The sequence below is a fragment of the Gracilinanus agilis genome, chromosome 4 (assembly GCF_016433145.1).
Source record: "Gracilinanus agilis isolate LMUSP501 chromosome 4, AgileGrace, whole genome shotgun sequence".
Lineage (NCBI taxonomy): Eukaryota > Metazoa > Chordata > Mammalia > Didelphimorphia > Didelphidae > Gracilinanus > Gracilinanus agilis.
Window position 1 is genome coordinate 321,875,121 of NC_058133.1, and position 21,853 is coordinate 321,896,973.

General features: G+C 34.1%; 1 protein-coding gene across 1 annotated transcript in view; it reads right to left on the reverse strand.

Moving 5' to 3' along the window:
- ELOVL4 (ELOVL fatty acid elongase 4) overlaps positions 1–21,853 on the reverse strand; it is a 59,179-nt gene that overhangs the window by 17,930 nt on the left and 19,396 nt on the right. Inside the window, exons 2-3 of the mRNA XM_044675770.1 lie at positions 11,610–11,797; positions 9,742–9,822 (exon numbers count right to left, since the gene is read on the reverse strand). Of these exons, the coding sequence (XP_044531705.1) occupies positions 9,742–9,822; positions 11,610–11,797 (269 nt within the window). The remainder of the gene's footprint in view (positions 1–9,741; positions 9,823–11,609; positions 11,798–21,853) is intronic.

A 21,853-nucleotide genomic window follows, 5' to 3' on the forward strand; every position in this document is an offset into this window, starting at 1 on the left:
ATAAGTTATTGATCTATAGTTTTATTTTTCTGTTGTTTCTTCCATCATAAGAGTATAAGAGCCATATAGAAGAAATTTAGAATTATTTCTTTGTCTATTTTTGCAAACAATTTATGTAATATTTAAAATGAATTATTTTTAGAATAGAATTCACTTGTTAAATCCATCTGGTTCTGGGAGGTTTTTCTTTGGGAGCTAATTTATGTTTTATCAATTTTTCTTTCTGAGATTGGGCTATTTTAATTCTTTCTTATTCTGTTAATATGATTATACATTTTTATAAATATTCATTCACTTCATTTAAATTGCCAGCTTTATTGCCATATAATGTAGCAAAATAATTTCGAATAACTTATTTTACTTCCTTTCATCTATTCTTCTCTCCTTTGTAAAATTAAATTTTCTAATGGTTTGTCTACTTCATTAATTCCCATCCCCTAAGATAGTTTATTCCTTTATAAATTATGTAGGTTGTAGGTTTTTTTGTTAATTTTGTTAATCTCTTCTTTGATTTTCAAATTTTCCATTTGTGTGTGTGCTTTTTAACCTTTTTAAAAACCCTTACTTTCTGACTTAGAATCAGTAATACTGTGTTGGTTCTAAGGCAGATGAACAGTAATGGTTAAGCAATAGGAGTTACTATTGAGTCTCATAGCTAGGAAGTATCTGAGGCCACATTTGAACCCATGACTGCCCATCTCTAGGCCTGGCTCTCAATCAACACTGAGTCACCTAGCTGCTCGCTTTGTGTTTAGTTTTGATTTGTTACTTTTCTAGTTTGATTATTTGCATGCCAATGTATTTTTCCTTATTTTTTATTTGGATATATGTTTTCCTTTCACTGCTCTGATTGTATCCCAAAAATTGTGGTATTTTTTTGTTGTCATATTCTTTGATAAAATTATTTACCATTATTATGAATTGTTCTTTGACCTCTACATTCATTAAGACTATATTATTTAGTCTTCATTTAATTTTAAATCTTTTCTACAAGTCTTCCTTATAATTTTTATTATGTTGAGATCAGAAAAGGACTTATTGGCTATTTCTGCATTTAGGTTTTCTTATGCTTTTGCACATCACCAGTTTTTGAAAGGTGCCACACAGGATTCCTCTTCCAATAGCTACTTAGATGCCCTTTTGATTCCCTATGAGCAATCACCAGAGATCTAGCATATCTAAATTTTTTACAATTCTATTTGGATCCTTAAATATTTTTTAATTGAACTTTCTGTTAAATTTGATTATGTCTTAAAGTGGTATACAGAGGATTCTCAACTATTATAGTTTTGCTATTCCTCCCTCTAATTCAATTAGCTTTTCTTTTTTTATTTCTTTTTTTAACCTTTACCTTCTGTCTCAGAACCAACAGTAAGTACAGTAGTACATATACAAGGCGTATAGTGGTACAAATATAAGGTAGAAGAGTGGTAAGGGCTATGTAGTTGGGGTCAAGTGATTTGCCTAGAGTTACACAACTAGGAAATGTCGGAGTTCTGATTTGAATAAACATCTCCAGGCCCCACTCTCTGCCTAGTTGCTCCTAATTAGCTTTTTCTTTTTAGCAGTTAGATACTACTCCACTCAATGCATGCACATTAAGTATTGATACTATTCCAGGATTTTAGGTACCTTTAAGCATAATGCTTTTCTCTTTAAGCCATGTCCATTTTAACTGTTGCTTATCTGAGATCACAATTGGAACCCCTTATTTATTTCTTTAATTCCCCTGAGGCATAATAAAATTTCTAGTCCCTTTTTTAAAATTCTGACTGAATATTTTTAAAAGTTAATTTCTCATAAACAATATAATGTTGGATCCTTCTTTTTAATCATCAGTTGTGCTATTTGCTTTTACTTTATGGTTAGTTTCACCCTACCGAGAAGCAGTATGGTAGAATGGATAGAAGATTTACCTTGGAGTCAGAAATCTCTGACTTCAAGTCCTGCCTCTGGAAGTCACTTAACTTTTCAGCACTTTAAGCAACTTTCTAACACTTTCAGTTGCAGAGAAGCTGCTGACCTTTACTGGTAGAGGGAATTTCCTCATCCATGAGTAAGTTATACTGTTGAAATCATGCATCCAGCCCATTATTGTGGATTTTTCTTAACTGTCACATTCTCTTATACTTTTTTCTCTATTTTTGTTCCCTATCTCTTTAAAAAGAAAAAGAAAATGGGAAAGAAGGGCAATAAGATCAAAAGTAGTAATTGATATGTCAAATATTCTGATTCCACGTACCAATAAGGAGTTAAACCATATTTTTCTTGGGGCTATTTCCTCTCTAACTCTCCTCTTCTTTGGTCATACACTCCTCTCCTCTGTCTTTGTCTATCTCCCTACTGAATGTAATTTACTTCTCCACTAAATGTACAGATTTCCTTTACCTTATTCAGATATATTCCTTCCCCACATCTTAATGTTCACATGTTTTCTTTACTATAATTTTTTTAAAACCAGCAAGTTCCTCCTTCTTATTCTTAATTTTTCCTTAGTATAAAGGCAAAAGAATGGTAAAAGCTAGGCAACTGGGTTTAAGCCCAGGTTCAGCCAGCTGGGAAGTATCCGAGGCCAGTTTTGAACCCAGGACCTCCCATCTCTAAGCCTGGCTCTCTATCCACTGAGGCACCTGGTTGCCCCTCAATAAATATTTATTAAGTGTCTATTATATACTAGGAACTGTGCCAAGCAATATAAAGAAAGAAAAGCAAAAGAAACTCCCTTTTCTCAAGGAATTCATAGTCTAATGGGAGAAGCAACATACAAACAACTATATACAAATAAGATATGTACAGGAAAAATTGGAAATATTCAACAGAAGGAAAGCAACAGGAGGATACAGAAAGGCTTTCTGTAGAAGAAATTTCAGCTAGGGCTTACCGAAAGCCAGGAAAGCCAAGAGGCAAAGATGAGAAGGGAGAGCATTCTATGCATGGGGGAGAGCCAGTGTCAGATCAATGTCTTATTTCAGGAATAGTAAGAAGGTCAGTGTCAATGGATCAAAGAGTACATGGAGAAGGTGGGGGAGGAGGTGTAAAGTATAAAAAGACATGGAAAAGTGTATGAGTGATGCAGATAGGTTTCAAAGGGCTTTAAACACCAAACCACAAAGAGGCTTTTGTATTTGATCTTGGAAATGACAAGTAACTGGAGTTAATAAGGAGGAGAGTTGGCATGGTAAGATTTGTGCTTTAGTTGAAACAGTTTGACAGATGACTGAAGGATGAAGTGGAATGGGGGGAGACTTGTAGCAGAAAGACCAATAGGACAGATTATTACAATAGTTCAGGTATAAGATGATAAGGGACTATACCAGGATGGTGTAGTTTAAGAGAAGAGAGGGGGGCATATGTGGGAGATGTTACAAAAATAAAAGTGTTAGACCTTAGCAACAGATTGGATATGGAGTATAAAAAAAGTGAGGAAATAAGGATGACACCTAGGCTGTGAGCCTAAGGGACTAGAAGGATGATGGTAGCCTCAACAGAAAAGGAAAGTTTTGAAGGAAGAAGAATTTGGGGAAAGAAATAATAAGTCTAGTTTGGAATATGTTGAATTTTAGGTGATCTTAAACTGAACATCAAGTTTGTGATGTCTAATAGATAAAGAATGATATGAAACTAGAAGTCAATATAGGAGTAAGAATAGATAAAAAATCTGAGAATAACCCTATTAGAATAAAAATACTCAATCATCATTTAGCCCCTTTCAATTTCACCCAGCCAGGATATATTAGAGGTAGATCTTGAATCTAGAGCTTTCTGACTACAAGGACAATTCTCTATCCATGTGCCCATGTTGACTTTCAAAGGGATGAAATCATCCACAAAATAGTGGAGGAGTATAGTGGATTAAAAATAAATACACCTTTTTCTTGGTTTCTCTTTTCTCCTATATTTCAAAGATTCTATTAAGCTCTGGTCTTTCATCAGTAATTCTTAAGTCAGAAGCAGATTTAGTGATAGAAGAAATCTCAGAGATCTAATTTAGTTTAACCTCTTCATTTTATAGATGATGGAACAGAGGTTAAGTGAGTTTAAGTGATTTCCTCAAACTCACAGGGCCAGAAAGGAGCAGAAGTTTCAAACCTAATCCCTAAAATTCCAAATCCATCATTCTTTTGGTTATGATTTTCCTTGCGGAAAAAAAATTTTTTTTAAACTCTTGCCTTTTCGTAGAATAAAACCTTATGTATTGGTTCCAAGGCAGAAGAGGGATAAGGGATAGGCAAGAGGAGAGAATAGGGTTGGTTAAGAGACTTGCCCAGGGTCACGTATCTATAAAGTGTCTGGGGCCACATTTGAACCGAGGACCTCTTGACTTTAGGCCTGACACTTTATCCATTGAGACACATAGCTGTTACACTCCTTGTGGAAAATTAATATTGAAATGGGAAAAAATTTTCTTTTTGGCCTCCAAAAACAGTTTGATTTTAAAGCTTAAACAGTTTTTCCCCCACTTCCCCCTCCTCCCCCCCCCCATTAAATGGGTTGGGTCCTCCCTTTTTGTTAAGATCTTTTTAAAAGAATAATAGGATTTAAGGACAAGGCCAAGTAGCCACTTAATTACCTAATGTGATTAAATGAGTATGCTGGACAGTCACCATTTTTGGTGGGCCTCTTGACATAGGACACTCCCCTTTCTGTGATGAAGTGAGGGAAGAGTTGAGTCCTTTGAGGCCACCTCCTGTGTGACTGTTTTCCAATTAGAAATATCCTAGGGGAGGGACTGGATGATGATGTCCAGAGGGTTATGTATGAAGTGTGCCAAAGGAAGTTGCTCTTTTGCCCCTCTCTTCTGGCCATGCTTTGGCTCTCTCTTTGGCCCAGCTCACCTGTACAGCTACTTGCACGTGGAGCCCACTTTTTGCCCTGTTCTTGTTCTTTGGCATCCGTTTGTACTATGCAGGGAGTTCACTCACTAGTTAGATTTCCTTGAGCAGTCTTTTAATAAACTAATTTTAAAAATTCAATATATAGATCCTCCAGAAAATTTCATTCCTTAACATTCTATGCTGCCTCATCAGAAAAAAATCAATATATAAGAAGTAAATACTACTATACATGAAAATGAATTGATAAGAATTTTATATAATGTTTATAAATATTATCATGAATTTATCATCAACAAACAGAAAGAACAAGAAAGAGGTTTGGATGATGAAGTATGAACTATTGTTACTACAATAATGTAAAAAAACATTTCTGAGAGATTCCAGAATTCTCATCAAAACAGTGACCAATAGTAACCTCAGAAGACAGATGGTGAAAAATTCCACCTATCTCTTGGCAGAGAAGTGTTGGATTAGGGATTCAGAAAGAGACATACAATATGTTGATCTGTTTTGCTTGAGCGTTTTTATTTATTACAAGGGAGGACTCTTATAAGGGGAGGAACAGTGGGATATTAGGGGGTAATGACAGAAATGCAAAAAGAAGCATTAATAACAGTTAAAATACTGAGCAGAAAATAAGTGTAGAAGGAAAGAAAACAACATCTTGTTGAATTTAATATTTGTTAAAAACCCTATATATAATATTTTTAAAGCTAAATAATTCCTTAACATTTAATCAAATATAAATTTTCATAGAATTGAAATTTTGTAGCTCAATCCAAAGTATTTATTTATGATCCATCATGAATTAGACATTGTTACAGACACTGAATATAAAAAGACAAAAATTACACAGACTCTCCCTTCAAGAGGTTGTTAAGTATCACCTTGGGAGCTAGTCAGGAAGGCATGAATTTAAATTCTGCCTCAAACACTTGCTAGCTGTGTAATTCTGGGCATGCCACTTCGCATCTGTATACCTTAGTAAAATGGGGTTAGTAATAAATATCACCTACTTTACAGTGTTGTTGTGAAGATAAACCAAGATAATATACTAAAGCACTGTGCAAACCTTAAAGTGCTATATAAATGCTGGCTTTTATTATTACATAACAGATAATCACTTCCATGTTTTACATTATTTCTGTAGCAAGTTATATTCCCATTTGAGGGTGTAGGGAGTACAGATAGATGATTTGGCCTCAAAAGATAAAATCTGACAAAAAAACTCTAGCAACACTGAGTTATCCAAATAACCTTATTGAAAGTATAATAATAAGCAATTCAGTAACTACCAGTGAGATATTGTGGACTATAGGCCTAATCCAAGGGTTTTAGGGGTGCAGAAAGGAAGATGTATTTAGTGATTGTTGCTTTGAAAAATACCTCCCTCCATAAAATTCTCCATTTTTGCCCCCTTCATTTAAAGTTTTCTTTTTAAGTATCTTTTAGTATAAGCATTGATGTTTCTAGAGGAACACAATGTTGTTGTGCACAAGTGCTGCCAGTAAAGGATGACTTTTCCTCAGAAAAGGATCTAATGGCAATGGAGACACCTGCTGTGATCTAAGTTTCTCTCTATTGCTAGAATTACTGTGGAAAGTTCTTGAACTACTGCAAGAATCTTCTTTCCAATAGCTTTTTAAACAAGAAATAATTTATGCTTACTAGGAGATATTAAAATATCAGCTCACTGTACCAGTTCAGTATGATAGAAACCGTTTTTGTTGTTTTTGTTTTTAGCTCAGTCTTTAAATAGACTTAGGGAGAATTGTTTAACAGGACAAGAACAGGAAAGACAACATTAAAAAATAATCAAGACACAAGCAAGAAAGCCACAAAAAATCCAAGATCATAGATGATCTAAAGAAAGTTTTCCTTGGAAAATTGCCTATCCAAAGGTAGATTTATTAATTCTCCAAAATTATTCAATATGAGCACAAGCAAGGAATGAATTTCAAATATAAGTTAAAAAAACCACCCAGTGTATAAATCAAGTCCTTGATTTTATTCATTTAATACTTCAAGTGAGGCTTACTCATTAATTGTGGAAGAAAATTAAGATTATGGAATTCCTACATATTCTTTATAAGGGTATTGCCCTCCACTCCCCAAACAAATTATTAACCGCCTTAAGGGAGAACCCATTTATTCTTCTTCTTTTGGTATTAACCAAAGTTTTATCACCACAGTGTGGGCAAAGGGTAGGTTAGCAGATAAGTTCTTGGTGAACTGAATAATTTATTACTGCACTTTCAGATGAGCAAAATGGAAATCTTATCTCAAATCAATAAACACTAAGTTCCTACTAAGTATCCTACACATTACTAAGAGTTAGAGATACAAAGACAAAATGAAAAATTGTCCCTGTTTTCATGGGGTTTATATTCTACAAGGTTGTAATGCAATAGAAATTCTTCGTTTCCATAATGTAGGTGTAATAGGAAGAACACTGGATTTGGAGTTAAAAGACAAATTCAAATCCCAAGTAACTAGGACCCAAATTACTTCTCTTTTTTGAAATTTAGTTTCTTCATACACAACTAGATCAATGATGGCGAACCTTTTAGAAATGGAGTGCCAGGCCCTGCCCTTACCCCAACCCCCAGACCCCATGCTGAGCCTCCCCCTTACTCCACACAAGGGAGGGAAGAAGCACTCAAATTGGGCTGCTGGGAGAAGGGGCAGGTGATGGAAAAAATATCATCAGGCATGGTAGAGAGGGGGAGGGGGGCAGATTTATGGGGATGAGGGGTTGGAGGAGGGAAGCAGCCGAGTACCCACAGAGAGTGCTCAACATGCCATCTTTGGCACCCTTGCCATAGGTTCGCCATCACTGAACTAGATGGTTTAAGATCCTTTCCAACTCTGGATCCTAAGACCTATAGTCAAAAACACAGTTAAGCTGAAAAATAATTATTTATATAATATGTTTTATAAATTAAAATGTGATCTACTAGTATCTCCCAATTGCTGGTCCATAGACCTAGAGTGATGCAAGTTCAGTTAAAGAAATAATTTATTTTCTTCAAAACTTTTCTAGCAGAGGTCCCTATACCTCTTAACACCTAAAAGTTTACCTAACAGAAAGATAAATGGCTCCTGAAATCAATGTGGCTAATGTGAATCAGCCTTAATCCAATTAATTTCTTGGTTGCACATACCACAGCCCCAATATCTATTTACAATCACCAACCAGCAAGCAGCACAAAAAATTCAGTTACTTCAATTATTATAGTAATTGTACTTAAAGATGTACAATGCATTCTTTTGAAAGCATAAATGCTAATGAGATAGTCAGGCCTCCTTTAACAAATAAGGAGAAAATACAAGGTATGTTGCCTGATTTTGTTCACAAAAACAACAGCAAATGAAATTCAGAGTTGCCAAAAACTTGGTTGTCTGCCTAAAAGGAAGAAAAGGTTAGGTTTTGTTCAGCATTACAATGCAGATTTTTTTTTTAAAACTGGCTCATTGTTTGGCTTGGATGGGGAATGCTCACCAAGACCATGGTGTATTGTCAAGGGAGATAAAAAAACCCCATAAAATCCATCATTTTTTAGAGACTTTTAGAGGTCATTAAAACTTGTTTTGGAAAACAAAACTTATAGAATTACTTCAAATGTAGGGTCTTAATAATTGATTGATTCAATTGATATCACTGTTTTATATATATTTATAATTCAAATATATATTTATGTAAGGAACATTTTTGGTTACATAATAATAAAAATGAGAAAAATAACTTTCAAATACTATTCTAGGCCTTGTTACAACATTTTTAGTGGCAAAGATATAAAATTATTAAATAAGAAAGAAACCATCGTGCTAAATTGTTTCAGTTTTTACAACTTTTAATTCATGTGTTTTGGAGAATCATCATTTGCATAGAAGGCTAGACTTAAAAGTGTGAAGAATCTATGTTTAGAGTGGTGGCTCCGATCTTTAAGCCATGTGACTATAGTCACCTCATTTAATCTCTTAATGTCCCAGGCAATTCTATAAAACTGTAAATTACAGATGAGTTGATCAGTGATAAGAGTTCCACATGCCAATGAAATCACAGATCTGGACCAAAAATATGTATAATTTATAAGCATGAATACACCTGAATAATTTTAAATGGTTTATAGCAAAGATTAACTATTTTATTAATATGCTTTGGGCTACAGAATATTGATCTTTATTCAAATACATGTACTTAGTAATGACTGCATAACCAAATAGCTTATTATATGTTATCATTCTCTCAAGGATTACTATATCTTCTTTAGACTTTACCAGACACAAAATCCACTAACACACCTTTCTATCAAAACTACTTAACTGTACTTACACTTCAAAGCTTTTTCTGACCAATAAAACAAACCACAAATAGTTCACAGAATAAACCAAGAAAAGCAATCACATTTTCTCTTATAGTTCTCAAGTGTTAAACTCCAGACATATAGCTATTGGTGTATATTTAGAATAATATGTACATACATATGTGTACACATGTAGTTAATCTTATTTAGAAAAAAATAGACACTGTTGAAATAGAAATTCACTATAACGTTAAAATGTCTTTTTCATATATTGCTGACTATAAATTTAGGCATTTTACTCAAGACTGTTTCTTAACAAGAAGGCAGGTAGGTAGCTCAATGGATAGAGCACTGTGCCTAGAGTTAGAATAGACCTGAGTTCTGATCTGGCCTCAGACACTTACTAGTTGTTTTACCCTCAGCAAGTCATTTAACCCTGTTTGCCTCAATTTCCTCCTCTGTAAAATAAACTGGAGCAGAAAAAGGCAAACCACTTTAGTATCTTTGCAAAGAAAACCCAAAATGGGATCATGAAAAGTGAGAGACAATTGAATAACAACAAAAAAATTACTGATCAATATTTCTTTAAATATACTTACCCTGACTTCATTCACATCATCTGAATAATCGACACTCTGGCAAATATAGCTATATCCTGCAGCAGTTGATGCCAAAAATAGCTAGAAAAAAATGAAGGATGTATGTTTAGGTAAAAAATTAAACATACTCAACATTTAAAGCTTATTAATATATGTAATAATTTTAAAATATTTGTATTTTGAAATATGGACAATTATTTTAATAATGGATAAAGATACCAATATTTAAATACATATTTAAAAATTTTAAGTAAGGGAAGAAGGCAGATAGACATAATGCAAACTTTTGTTGTAGCAGGTTAAAAAAAAATCCTTCAAGGTCAGGAATACAGAGGAGAAAGTTGTAGGCTATTTTCAATAAATTCCAGAGTGGGCTAGGGAAAACAAGACCCTGATAGGAAATATCAAATCATGGTAGTGAAAAGGGAAGCAAATTTGTCTAATTTATTTTTGTATCCATATCAGAGACTAACACAGTATTTTATTTTACAGTATGTATTTAATAAAAGTTTCATTTACAAACCTCAAAGGTTAGTTAGTCCCATGGATTCCATAGTCATCTCTATGCAAATGACTCACAGATTTATGTTTAGCAATCACTGCTTTCCTGACCTCAAGTCCTTAATCTCTAACTGCTAGCTAGACATTCCAAATTCAAAATGTCCAACCAGAACTCATCCTCCTTTACCCCACTTGCACCTTCAACCCATTCTTCCTCCTAACCTTCTACCAAGGGAACAACTATTCTTTCAGCAACCAATCTCACAACAAAAGAATCATCCTCAGTCCTTCTCTCCTCATATCCAATGAGTTACCAAATCTTGTCAATTTTACCTCCACAACATCTTTCAGTTTGTCCCCAGTCTCTCTTTGAATAGGGCTACCATCCTCATTCAGACCTGTCACCTAAAGGGGCAGTTGGGTAGCACAGTAGATAAGAGTATTGGGCTTAGAATCAGGGCAGAGATGAGTTCAAATCTAACCTCAGACACTTACTAGCTGTGTGGCCCTGGTAAAGTCAATTAACCCGTTTGCCTCAGTTTCTTCATCTGTAAAATAGAGATATTAATAGCATCTACCTCCCAGGATTGTTATGAGGATCAAATGGGATAATATTTATAAAGCACTTAGCACAGAGCCTGGCAATAGTAAACATTATATCAGTGTTTTTATTATTATACTACTGCAACAGCCTTCGAATTGGTCCTCTTGCCTCTTGTCTTTCTTTTCCAATCCAAAATCCACACCGTTGCAAACTGATATTCCTTGCTCACAGCTCTGCTCAAGTACCACTTCCTAAAAGGCAGTCTTTATTGTTAAACTCGATAACAATGATGATTCTTTGTGATGTTAGCAGTGCTACACCAGATAATGAACCAGAAATAAATCAGTTAAGCTTTCTAAACATTGGTTTAGTCCTTCATAAAATAAGAGTGATTGGATTAGGTAAATTCCTAAAGTTCTTTTTTTTGCATCTTTTAATCTGAGTTTCTATGACCATGATCCTAAGGTTCCTTAATTCCTAGCCTTTCTATACCATTTCCATAATCATATCAATTCATACAATTACTAAGCACCTACCTACTATGTGCTATGCCCACAGTCAAACAACGCAAGTCAAATATGCTCCCTCCCTGATAAGCACTTAAAATGTAAACTTTTTTTATGGAACATAATTTGTAAAAAGCTTTATATTCTATTTTTAGCACATTAAATTAAATTTAATTAATCACATTTATGAGAATTGTTTTTTGTTTCCTTGATTAGTGACATCAAATAATTTTAGAATACTTTTATCTAAAACAATGCTTAAAATTTTCAAATATTACTTTATTTTTGGTTATTATATAGATATCTAATAAACGTACCTCTCTGAAGATAAACATGTTAAGTAAAACCATTCCAAAATTATAGACAATCAACACTAAACGCATCTGGAAAGGTTCTCTGTTCTTCATCCATTTAGGGCCCAGCCAGACAAAGAGGAGATAAAGAGTACTTATACATAATGTAGGCAATGGAGACTGCATCAGAGGCCAATTCTCAACACGTTTATCTAGGAAAAGAACAAATTAAAAATTAGTCTAAAACTTTAAAAAATTCTATTGTTATTACAAAGTCTCAAGCCATTTTTTAAAATGAAAATAAAATCATCTACTTGTTCCTAAGCTTTCATTTTAAAGTGATGAGGCTTTCTCATCATTTATGTATTAAAATTTTATCCTCTCTTCTCATATGATAAGGAACACTTGAAATCCAAGAAAGAGTGACAAAGTTCACTAAAGGTTTTGGAGTTAAGGACTAGATGAAAAGTTAAAATAGCAAGATGAGAATCTAAGTAAGCATAATTTTTTAAGGGGAGATAACTGCAGTTATTAATTAAGACTATATAGTGCTATTGTATACATTGGAAACTAATCTATGTTAGAGAAAAAGGACATAAGTAAAATAAGAATTAATTCAGAAAGAGCCTGTGGAGTATGACTTTTACAATAATGAGACTATTAAGAAGAAAAATGACTGAATTTCATTCTTTTGAGACTTAAGAAGATGGTAGACAATTATATTTTTAGTATTAGTTATACAGGAAGTAAGCAAATAAGATATTGTCTTAAGATCCATTCCAGCATAGCACTACATCCCATCATTTTATAGAAACTATGATTACGATGTCCTGTTATTTTGAACATTTTCTTCTGAAACACCAAAGAATGCCTTACTTTAAAAAAATTCTACAAAGGAATTTAGCCCCTTTCCAATCCCACAGCTCAATGTTTCTATTTATCACCAAATCCTACATCTTCTAGGTCAAAAAGTGAATAAAACGATTGAATCAGATACAGACAACCTTTTTTTTTTTCTCTAAAAAAAGATTTTAAGCAGCCAGAATTAGTCCATCAAGTACAACTATCACAAACAAAAGATGAAGAAAGGCCAAGAGCTAGGCCTAGAACTTTGAGTAAAAGAGGGATTTATTACATTTAGAAAAATGTGTGATGTTTTGAGGAATTCCCATACTGCCCCCTGAACCAGAAAGTGAACTTTCTAACACCAATACTTAATTTCCCAATAATGCTACAGGGCAGGAACTCATGTAATATCACAATCTCCGAAGAGTTGAATCATGAGCTTCGCGGCGAGCGACGGCGGTGGCGGTTTTACCCAGAGGGCTCCGCGCCGGTCCCTCACCTCCGCTGGGCCGGACAGTCACAATCGCTGCCCCTGCTACTGGCGGGAGCTTGTGCTCCCCGCCGTGACTATCTTTTTTCGCCATCTGGTACATTGTTGCATTTGATGAACTGAAGACTGATTATCTAGAGAGACTCAATCCTCTTGTACTAGGAACACCTCCTCCGAGCTTCCTTCTGCACCCTGTTTCTCTATGGCAGAATGGTTTAGAGTGGGTCGCGATATGCAGCTCTTAGCATTTCGGTTTTGGAGGTATATACGTAGACCAGGGGGATGAGTGGACCAGAACTCTACGCTCCTACAACCTTCGTTAACGTAGATATCCTAGAATATTGTCAGGTAGAAGAATGATGCAAATTAGCTTCTTAACCCATCATTTTTTTTTTTTTTACTACCCAGAGGGCACGAATTCTGTTTTGCCGAGTTCTTAATATACTAGGGATTCCGTCCCGTTGAGTGCATGCAAAAGCCACAAAGTGAAAGGTTTCCAACCAAAAGAAACTGTTTCTAAGATTAACTTGTGGAATATGATCAGTTACTTAAAAAAAAATTTTTTTTTTAATATTTCCACTTTTTCTAACTTGTGGAAAGACTTTTCATGTTGATTGTTGGTGGTTTTTCAGTTGTGTTTTCTCAGCAAAGTTACTTAAGTGGTTTGACATTTCCTCCTCAAGCCTATTTTAGAGATCAGGAAACTGAGGCAAAGAGGGTTAAGTGACTTGATCAAGGTCACATTGCTAATAAGTATCTGAGACCAAATCTGAACTCAAGAGGATGAGTCTTCCAGGCCCTGCACTCTATCAAGAGGGTTAAGTGACTTGCCCAAGGTCACATTGCTAATAAGTATCTGAGACCAAATCTGAACTCAAGAGGATGAGTCTTCCAGGCCCTGCACTCTATCCATTGTGCCATCTACCTGCCTCATTTTCATGTTATGCTCAGAAAAAGAAATAAAATACATTACATACAAATTAATGATTGCCTCTGGTGTTGACAGATTTGAACCTGTACTCCCTAAAAACAACCATAATTTTCTAAATAATTGTATTAATTACTCTCTGTCCTTGGTCTGATGGAGGTTTTTGTTATCAGGAGCTTGTAGTAGCTTATTTTGGTTTTATTCAAATACTAATATATTATAAATTAGCTGTAGCAATCTAGTGCTTTTGAAGGACTGAAAACTTTGTATATGTGTCCTTGTAGGAAGCTGCGTAATTTTCTTTATATGTCATATAGACAATTACATGGATATATTTACAAAAATAAGGATGATAGGATTTTTTTTCTTAACATTTCAATATTAGTCCTATATATTGCATTACATAAAAATTTCCTAATACAGTTCCAAAAAATTCACATACTTTGATTCTTAGGCATAAGTGAACCTATTAATATAACATGTATTAAATTATCTTGGAATATATTTGAAGTTATTTTAAATGTTTTCATTTGTAGCAGTAAGAAAGAAATTTGGTATTTTGATTATTGTTATAACACACTGATAAAAGATATCCTTAAGCACTTACAAGTTATACCTTAGATTTTCAGAACAGAAAATGAGAATATTATATAATCACCCTGCTAGCCCTTACAATGAGAAAATAACTTCTTTTCAGTCTTAAAGATTGCATATAGCTAATTAAAACTGTTTGATCTACAACTATAATAAATGTATCTTATTTATATTTTCTAAAAGATTACAGGTGACCCAAAGGGCAAAGGAGAAACAAGGAGCAGGTACAAATATACTACAACATATTATCAAAAATTTCTGCACAATAATTGTAAAGTGTATGATCAAATAAGCATGATTAGAAAATGAGGTAGGTTAATCTATGAGATGACAACCTGAAGGCTGCCTTGGTATAAAGGAAATGTTAACAGATCAAAAGATCTACCCCACAGAGTTGTGAAGATAAAGGAAAATGAGACAATAAATGTAAAGCACTTTGCAAATCTTAGAGTCCTATATAAATTATATCTATGATTATCTAAAGTTACATGTTTAAACCTTTTTTGAGGCAGGAACCCATCTGGCAGTCTATTGATGACTACAGACCCTTATACTTAGGATAATGTCTTTTTTTAAAGTCATGAAATAACTAGGATTACAAAAGAAACCAATTATGCCGATTACCAGAATATAGCTTTCTTATGCTTCTCAACTAAATTTCTTGAAAGATTGTCTACAATTTGTGCTTCCATTTCCTTTTGTTTGTGTTTGTCTCTCTTGGGCTTAGCATGGTGCTTGGCACAGAATAAGTGTTTAATAAATGCTTGTTGCCTGACTGATGTAAGTCATATAATGTCACTTTGGTCTTTTGCATGTAAGAGTATTCTATAAGATATTATTGCAGCCTCTTTTTCTGTTGGGACAGGGAAAACAGTTGCAGTATAAATAGTACATATGTTTTTATGACTTGTGCAGAAAATTCATTAACAAAAGACTTTCTGAATTGTACCTGATTGTACCCAAAAGTGAAAAAGTAAAACAAACCTTTGATATTGATACTGCTATAACATATATTTTAGCAAATATTCCTTTTCAAAAATGTAATTCTTAATGTTCAAGAGTCAGCATGCCATCACGAACGGCACCAAGAAACCCTCTACTCAAACGTTATTTCTGATACATATTTCTAGAGAAGGATTCATACCCTAGATTCTGTTTTGCACTAGTTAACTTTCAATTATTACTTAAAGAGAATGTCAGTCCATATTGGTTGGGGGAATTTTCCTTATTTGGGTGTGTCTTATACCATTAAAAACATAAGTTCAGTCCCTATCCGATGCTCAATATCAAGTTTAGGGAGCAACTAGGTAGCCCAACAAATGCAATGCCAGGCCCAGAGTCAAGAGGACCTGGGTTCAAATGGTATTTCCTAGCTGTGTGACTGTGAGCAAGTCACTTAACTCCAGTTGCCTAGCCCTTAGCACTCTTGTGCCTTAGAATCAACACTCAGTATCAATTCTAAGACAAAAGGTAAGGGATTTTTTTTTTTTTACAATTTTAGGACATTTTACTAGTATAAAAGCTTATAACTATCAATTTTGTTTAACTTTCCTGATTTTAGTCAGTTGTCATAAAATTCATTTTTGCTGTTTTAAAAATTGGTTATTTTCATGAAAAGCTTTAAGTTTATTTTTGTCTTCTTTATATAATAAGACTTGAGATGACTTCACACTATATTTAGAAAAGATGGGGAAATACCTAAAACCTCCACTGTTACTTTTTGCCCCTTTGTCTGTTATACCAAGATCTCTCATTATAGTTTTATTATATGGTACATAATACATTTACATCCTCCTACCAAGTCACCACCATTTTGCATATTTTGGAGTTTTTAATTAAGTAGGTATATGGGTCACTGCTCTAGCCCTAACATCAAGAGCAGTCATTCCTGTGTCTATATTTGACTTCTATTCCCTTTCTAAGAATATTCATAGATTTGGAGGTGTGAGTCCAGCCTCCTCATTTTAATATGAGGCAACTGAGACCTCTAAAGGTCAAGGACCTCACCCAAGATTAAACAGGTAGTAAGAAGGCCAAAATTTGAATTCAGTTCCTCAGATTCCAAATACAGTTCTCTTCCTATTATGTCACACTGTCTTGGGAGATAATTGATCCTCTTTTACTCATTTGTCAAGTGAAGTCTTGAGGTTAATTTGGAATAGATTCTTGGTCAAGTTGAACTAATTAACCTCTGAGGTTTCTTGCAACTCTGATATTATGTGACCTTTAAATTACAAAAAATCAAGAAAATTTCATTTCTTAGAATCTAGCCTACATGAAGTTAATTCAACTGACTACTTAAAAGTTAGACAGAGGAGTGATTTTTAAAATACTGGCATATTTTATTATGAAGAATATTTTTAAAATGCATTGGGATTTGTTCTGTGAGACAGAATATTTTAAACCTCTCTCCTCTCCTTTATACTGCATCTACCACAGTTTAAATAAATAACCAATAGAGAAATTCATATTTATTAAGGTACAAACTTCCCTGGTCCATTTGGGGCCTTAAAATAGGCGTTATGTAATGACATTTCAAGAAAGAAAAAAATAAAATGGAAGGGGGAAAAGTGAAGAAAATTTAACTCTTTCTTATTTTTCTTATTTTTGTCCCCCAAGGTGATTCATTTAATTTCATGGCCTCTTCTTTCTCAGAGTCAATTATTCTGTAATTGGAATAACAATTAAAAAACAATTTTTACAGCACAAAAACATTAAAGATAAAAACTCACAAACAAGTAAAGAGCTGCCCTATATCAGAGTTGCTTTGGTATCCTGTTCTTATCTGTAAACCAGAGGGCAAGGACTTTTTTTTCCACGCGTTTGATACAAGTAGCAATGGCACAACTTACAGACACAATAAATAATCTATGCCACAAATAGAAAAGTTCTTGGTCTAAAGTAAGATTTTAATTTCTGAACATTTATTTTTATTGAGGCCCTGCTAGATGCAGTTTTGACTAATGCTTTCCACTTTTACTTTCCAAACTCATTTTAATTTTTTTAAGTATTCCTAAAAACCTGCTTCCTCCAATTAATGGGAAGCAAGGTGAAGAGAAATAATCTGGTCCAATTTTTTAAATTAAAAATGAATTTATAAAGTAGAGAATAAATAAGAATTTTTATCCTGCTATGTATGATTTATAATCCTGACACAGGCTAAAATATTCCTAAAATCTTCATGATTATAGAGGCTAAAAAATGTCCTATCACGTACAGAGGGAGAAAAACAAGAAAAATTCAGAATAATAATGCAGAGAACATTAGCAAGAAATAGAAGGAAAGGGTTTTTTTCCTTTTTTTCCTTTAAATTTATGTATTTAATTGATTTAGAATATTTTTCCATGGTTACATGATTCATGTTCTTTCCCTCCCCTCCATAGCCAATGAGCAATTCCACTGGTTTTACATGTATCATTGATCAAGACCTATTTCCATATTATTAATATTTGCTAAAGAGTGATCATTTAGAGCAGTGATTCCCAAAGTGGGCACTACCACCCCCTGGTGGGTGCTGCAGCGATCCAGGGAAGCGGTGATGGCCACAGGTGCATTTATCTTTCCTATTAATTGCTATTAAAATTTTAAAAAATTTAATTTCCAGGAGGCGCTAAGTAATATTTTTTTTCTGGAAAGGAGGCAGTAGGCCAAAAAAGTTTGGGAACCACTGATTTAGAGTCTATATCCAAGAAAGGTTTTTAAAAAATGGAAAAGAAGGACAAAGAGGCACTTTGACCAAGCAGAAACAGTATTAGAGAGGGATCCAACTGGATGATTTAAGGGAAGTCACAAACTCAATTTCTTCCACTGTGTGGTTGATGAATGAAAGTGGTTGAACTGGAGTAGGCATTTTCCCAGGTCTATAATCCTATGACTGAATAGTTTACAATGCACAGGAAAAAGAATGGATGAGAGTAAAGAAACATACTTTTTACAAAGGACTCTAAGAGGCAGCTGGGTGTCTCAGTGGATAGAGAGCCACCCTGAGAGAATGGAAGGTCTTGCATCCAAATCTGGCCTCAGATACTTGCTAGCTATGTGACCCCTGATCATCAGTTCTAAGGCAGAAGTTAAAGGTTTTAAAAAAAAAAGGATTACAGCATCTTTCATATCAGTCTTTTCCACCAAATGCTTGTGGCTCTCCTTGGCACAGTAGAAAAGAAAACTGGATTTGGAGCCAAAGGAACTGGGATCCCTAGCTCTGCCTTTTACTAATACTGTAACCTTAGGCAAGTTATAAATTCTTTGGACTTAACTTCCTCATCTATAAAATGAAAAAGTTGGAGCTGTACGGCCCTGTTCAGCTTGAAATCTATGAAACTCTCCCTCTCTGACTTTCTAAGTACTATGTTACAGAAGCAAAGACAAACCCTCCTTTCAAGGACCTTACATTATAATAGAGCAAAACAATTCACATAGGAGAATGCTGGCCTGAGAAGCATTTTTTGGTTTAGAAAGTTACTGAGACCTTAAGTAGAGACACAAGGGAGAAGACTGACACATGGATCCCTTTGTCAGGTTATCACTTACTCTATCTACTAAACATTCATTCAGATAAACACAAATGAAACACTATGAAGTTATACGCAGTTATTCTAGGTCTTTTCATATAATTTATACTTAAAACAGTTTATACTTCCTCAAATTTAATGATTCTTATTAACCACTTCACCATTTTTTTGTCATGACCCTTTTTACAGTGAAACCTATGAAACTTTTTGGAATGTTTTAAAATACATAATATAAGGAAAATAAAGATGTGATTTTTTTCCCATCCAAGTTCAGAGACCCCTTGAAATTTATTCACTGACACCCACAGAGTTCATCCACTCCAGGCAAAGAACCCCTGCTCCCATTAATAAAGAGGTCTTGAAATATCACACCTTCCAATTAAACAAAAGTAAGGTGATGACGACTTCCTCCCAAACCACCATCTATCTGCTAAGGTATAAATTAAGTTTCATTAAACAGTAATTTCTGCATGTAATTTCTATACCTCTGTAGGGTCTTTGTCCTTTATAGATTTATTTAAAAGTGTTTCCACTTAGATTATGAATTCCATGAGGTATTGGATCATATCTCTTTATCTTGATGAATACAGCATTCCTGATGACCATATGGGCACTTATAAACTAATTTTGGGGCTCACAGAGTAGTTCATAATGACTTAGGATCATTCTTTAGAATAGATCATTGGTTCCCAACTATTTGAAATATGAAAACCCTTCCAGAAGCAACATAAAAAAAAAAAACTGATCATACTGCCACAGGAAAATAGATTATTATTATTATTCACTGATTAAGAAAATATATAATGAAAAAAGCTACAATGAATTCAGGAATGCTTTGAAGTGAGTAATTTTTTAAATGACAGAATGTGGACTTGAAAATGGTAATACATTTATATATATATTCTTTTATTTATTCAGGGTGCAGGATATTTATGCTAAATATTTTGTTAGGACTAAATAAAAATTAAAGGCAATGTAGAACAGCTGACTTTGAAGCTTTGAAGACCTGAGCTGAAGTCCAGTCTCTGATTCATTTTGGCTATGTGACCCTGGACAAGTCACTTAATTTCTCAATGTCCTAGGCAACATTCTAAGATTCTAAATTACATTGGCAGAGGAAGTTAACTCCTGGAATCTTTCCTAGGACAACCCTACACCAAAGAAATCACTGATTCAGTCCCTAGTCCAATGAAAAAAAAAATCAAAGTGACAATATTTGGTGCCCATGTGGCTTCTGCAACAGTTTCACAATTATCTAGAGGTTTGTAGTCCTCAAATTGGAAGCTATTAAGATCAGATTTACACCAATAACTACAAATACTTGTATTCACTTCCCAGAAAGGTGGTGGACACAGACTTGGGATCAAGTGACCTGTTTTCTTTGTGTGTCATTTACTAGCTTTGTGACTTAGCAAGTTGCTTAATCTCTCCATGCCCCAGTTCCCTTATCCATAAAGAGATAAATAAGTACTCCAGAGAGTTGTGGGGGCTAAAATAAGAATGTGTACATAAAAGTGTTTTGGCAAACTTTAAATTACTGTCAAGCAATACTGTCACTACCATTATTAGTTTCCTATAGCTCAGTAACTAAAATATTGCCACTTGTTTATATGATACATTTTGGTTCAATATTTTGACTAATTATTAGTTTCAGCACATATTGAAAGCTAAACAAAGGTGTATCTCTTTTAAATGCAAGAAATTTGAAGAAAAAAATTTTAAGCTTAAATAAAATATAGCTCAAAGACAAGCTAGAGATACGAATGATAGGGGGGAACTAGGTGGCTCAGTGGATTGAGAACTAGGCCTGGAGAGAGGAAGTCCTCAGATCAAATCTGAAATCAGACATTTCCTATCTATGTGACCCTGGACAATTTAACCCCCATTGCCTAACCCTTGCCACTCTTCTGCCTTGGAACCAATATACAGTAATGGTTTTAAGACAGAAAGTAAGAGTTAAAAAAAAGAATTCTAATACTTCATATAATGGGCAATACATACTTAGGTTCAAATAGTTTTAGGATATATATTCCTAAAGAAATTCCTAAAGAAAGAAAATAACAACACCCATGTAACAAGCTAATGACAAACCCAGGAAATAACAAACAGGAAAAAAATAACCCAGGTGTCATGATGCCCAGTCCAGTTCTTTTCACTACATTGTACGTCTATTATAATAATAATAATAATAATAATAATAATAATAATAATAACTGACATTGATACAACACTTAAGGATTAACAAAATTACGCTTCATGCATTATCTCATCTAAGCCCTACAACTTGGTTCAAAGATAAAGGATCTGCCCACAATAACACATATTTAGCATTAGGGTCAAGATTCCAAACCCAGAATCACTTGATTTTCAAGTACCATAGCTTCCCTCTTCCACTGCCTCTATATTACATAGATACCATGTTATAGTCTGTTTTAAAAAGGAAGAAAGTTCACATTGATTCTTTATGACTATGAAGTACCTCGACTGAAATTATACTCAGTATTTTCACAAATGATGTTAATGGCAACTATTAGTCATTAGTCAAGAGGAATGCAGATAGGGGACAGCTGAGTGGCTCAGTAGATTGAGAGCCAGGCCTAGAGATGGGACATCCTTGGTTCAAATCTGGCCTCAGACACTTTCTAGCTGTGCGACCCTGGGCAAGTCACTTAACCCCCATTGCCTAGCCCTTACCACTCTTCTGCCTTGGAACCAATATACACAGTATTGATTCTAAGATGGAAGGTAAGGGTTTATATATATATTATGTATATATGTATGTACATATATATGTATATGAATATATATATTGTTAATATTAAAAATGATAAAGGCTGGTATAAATATATATATTAGTAATTTAATTAAAGCCATGCTGATAGATAATTAGACCACGCGC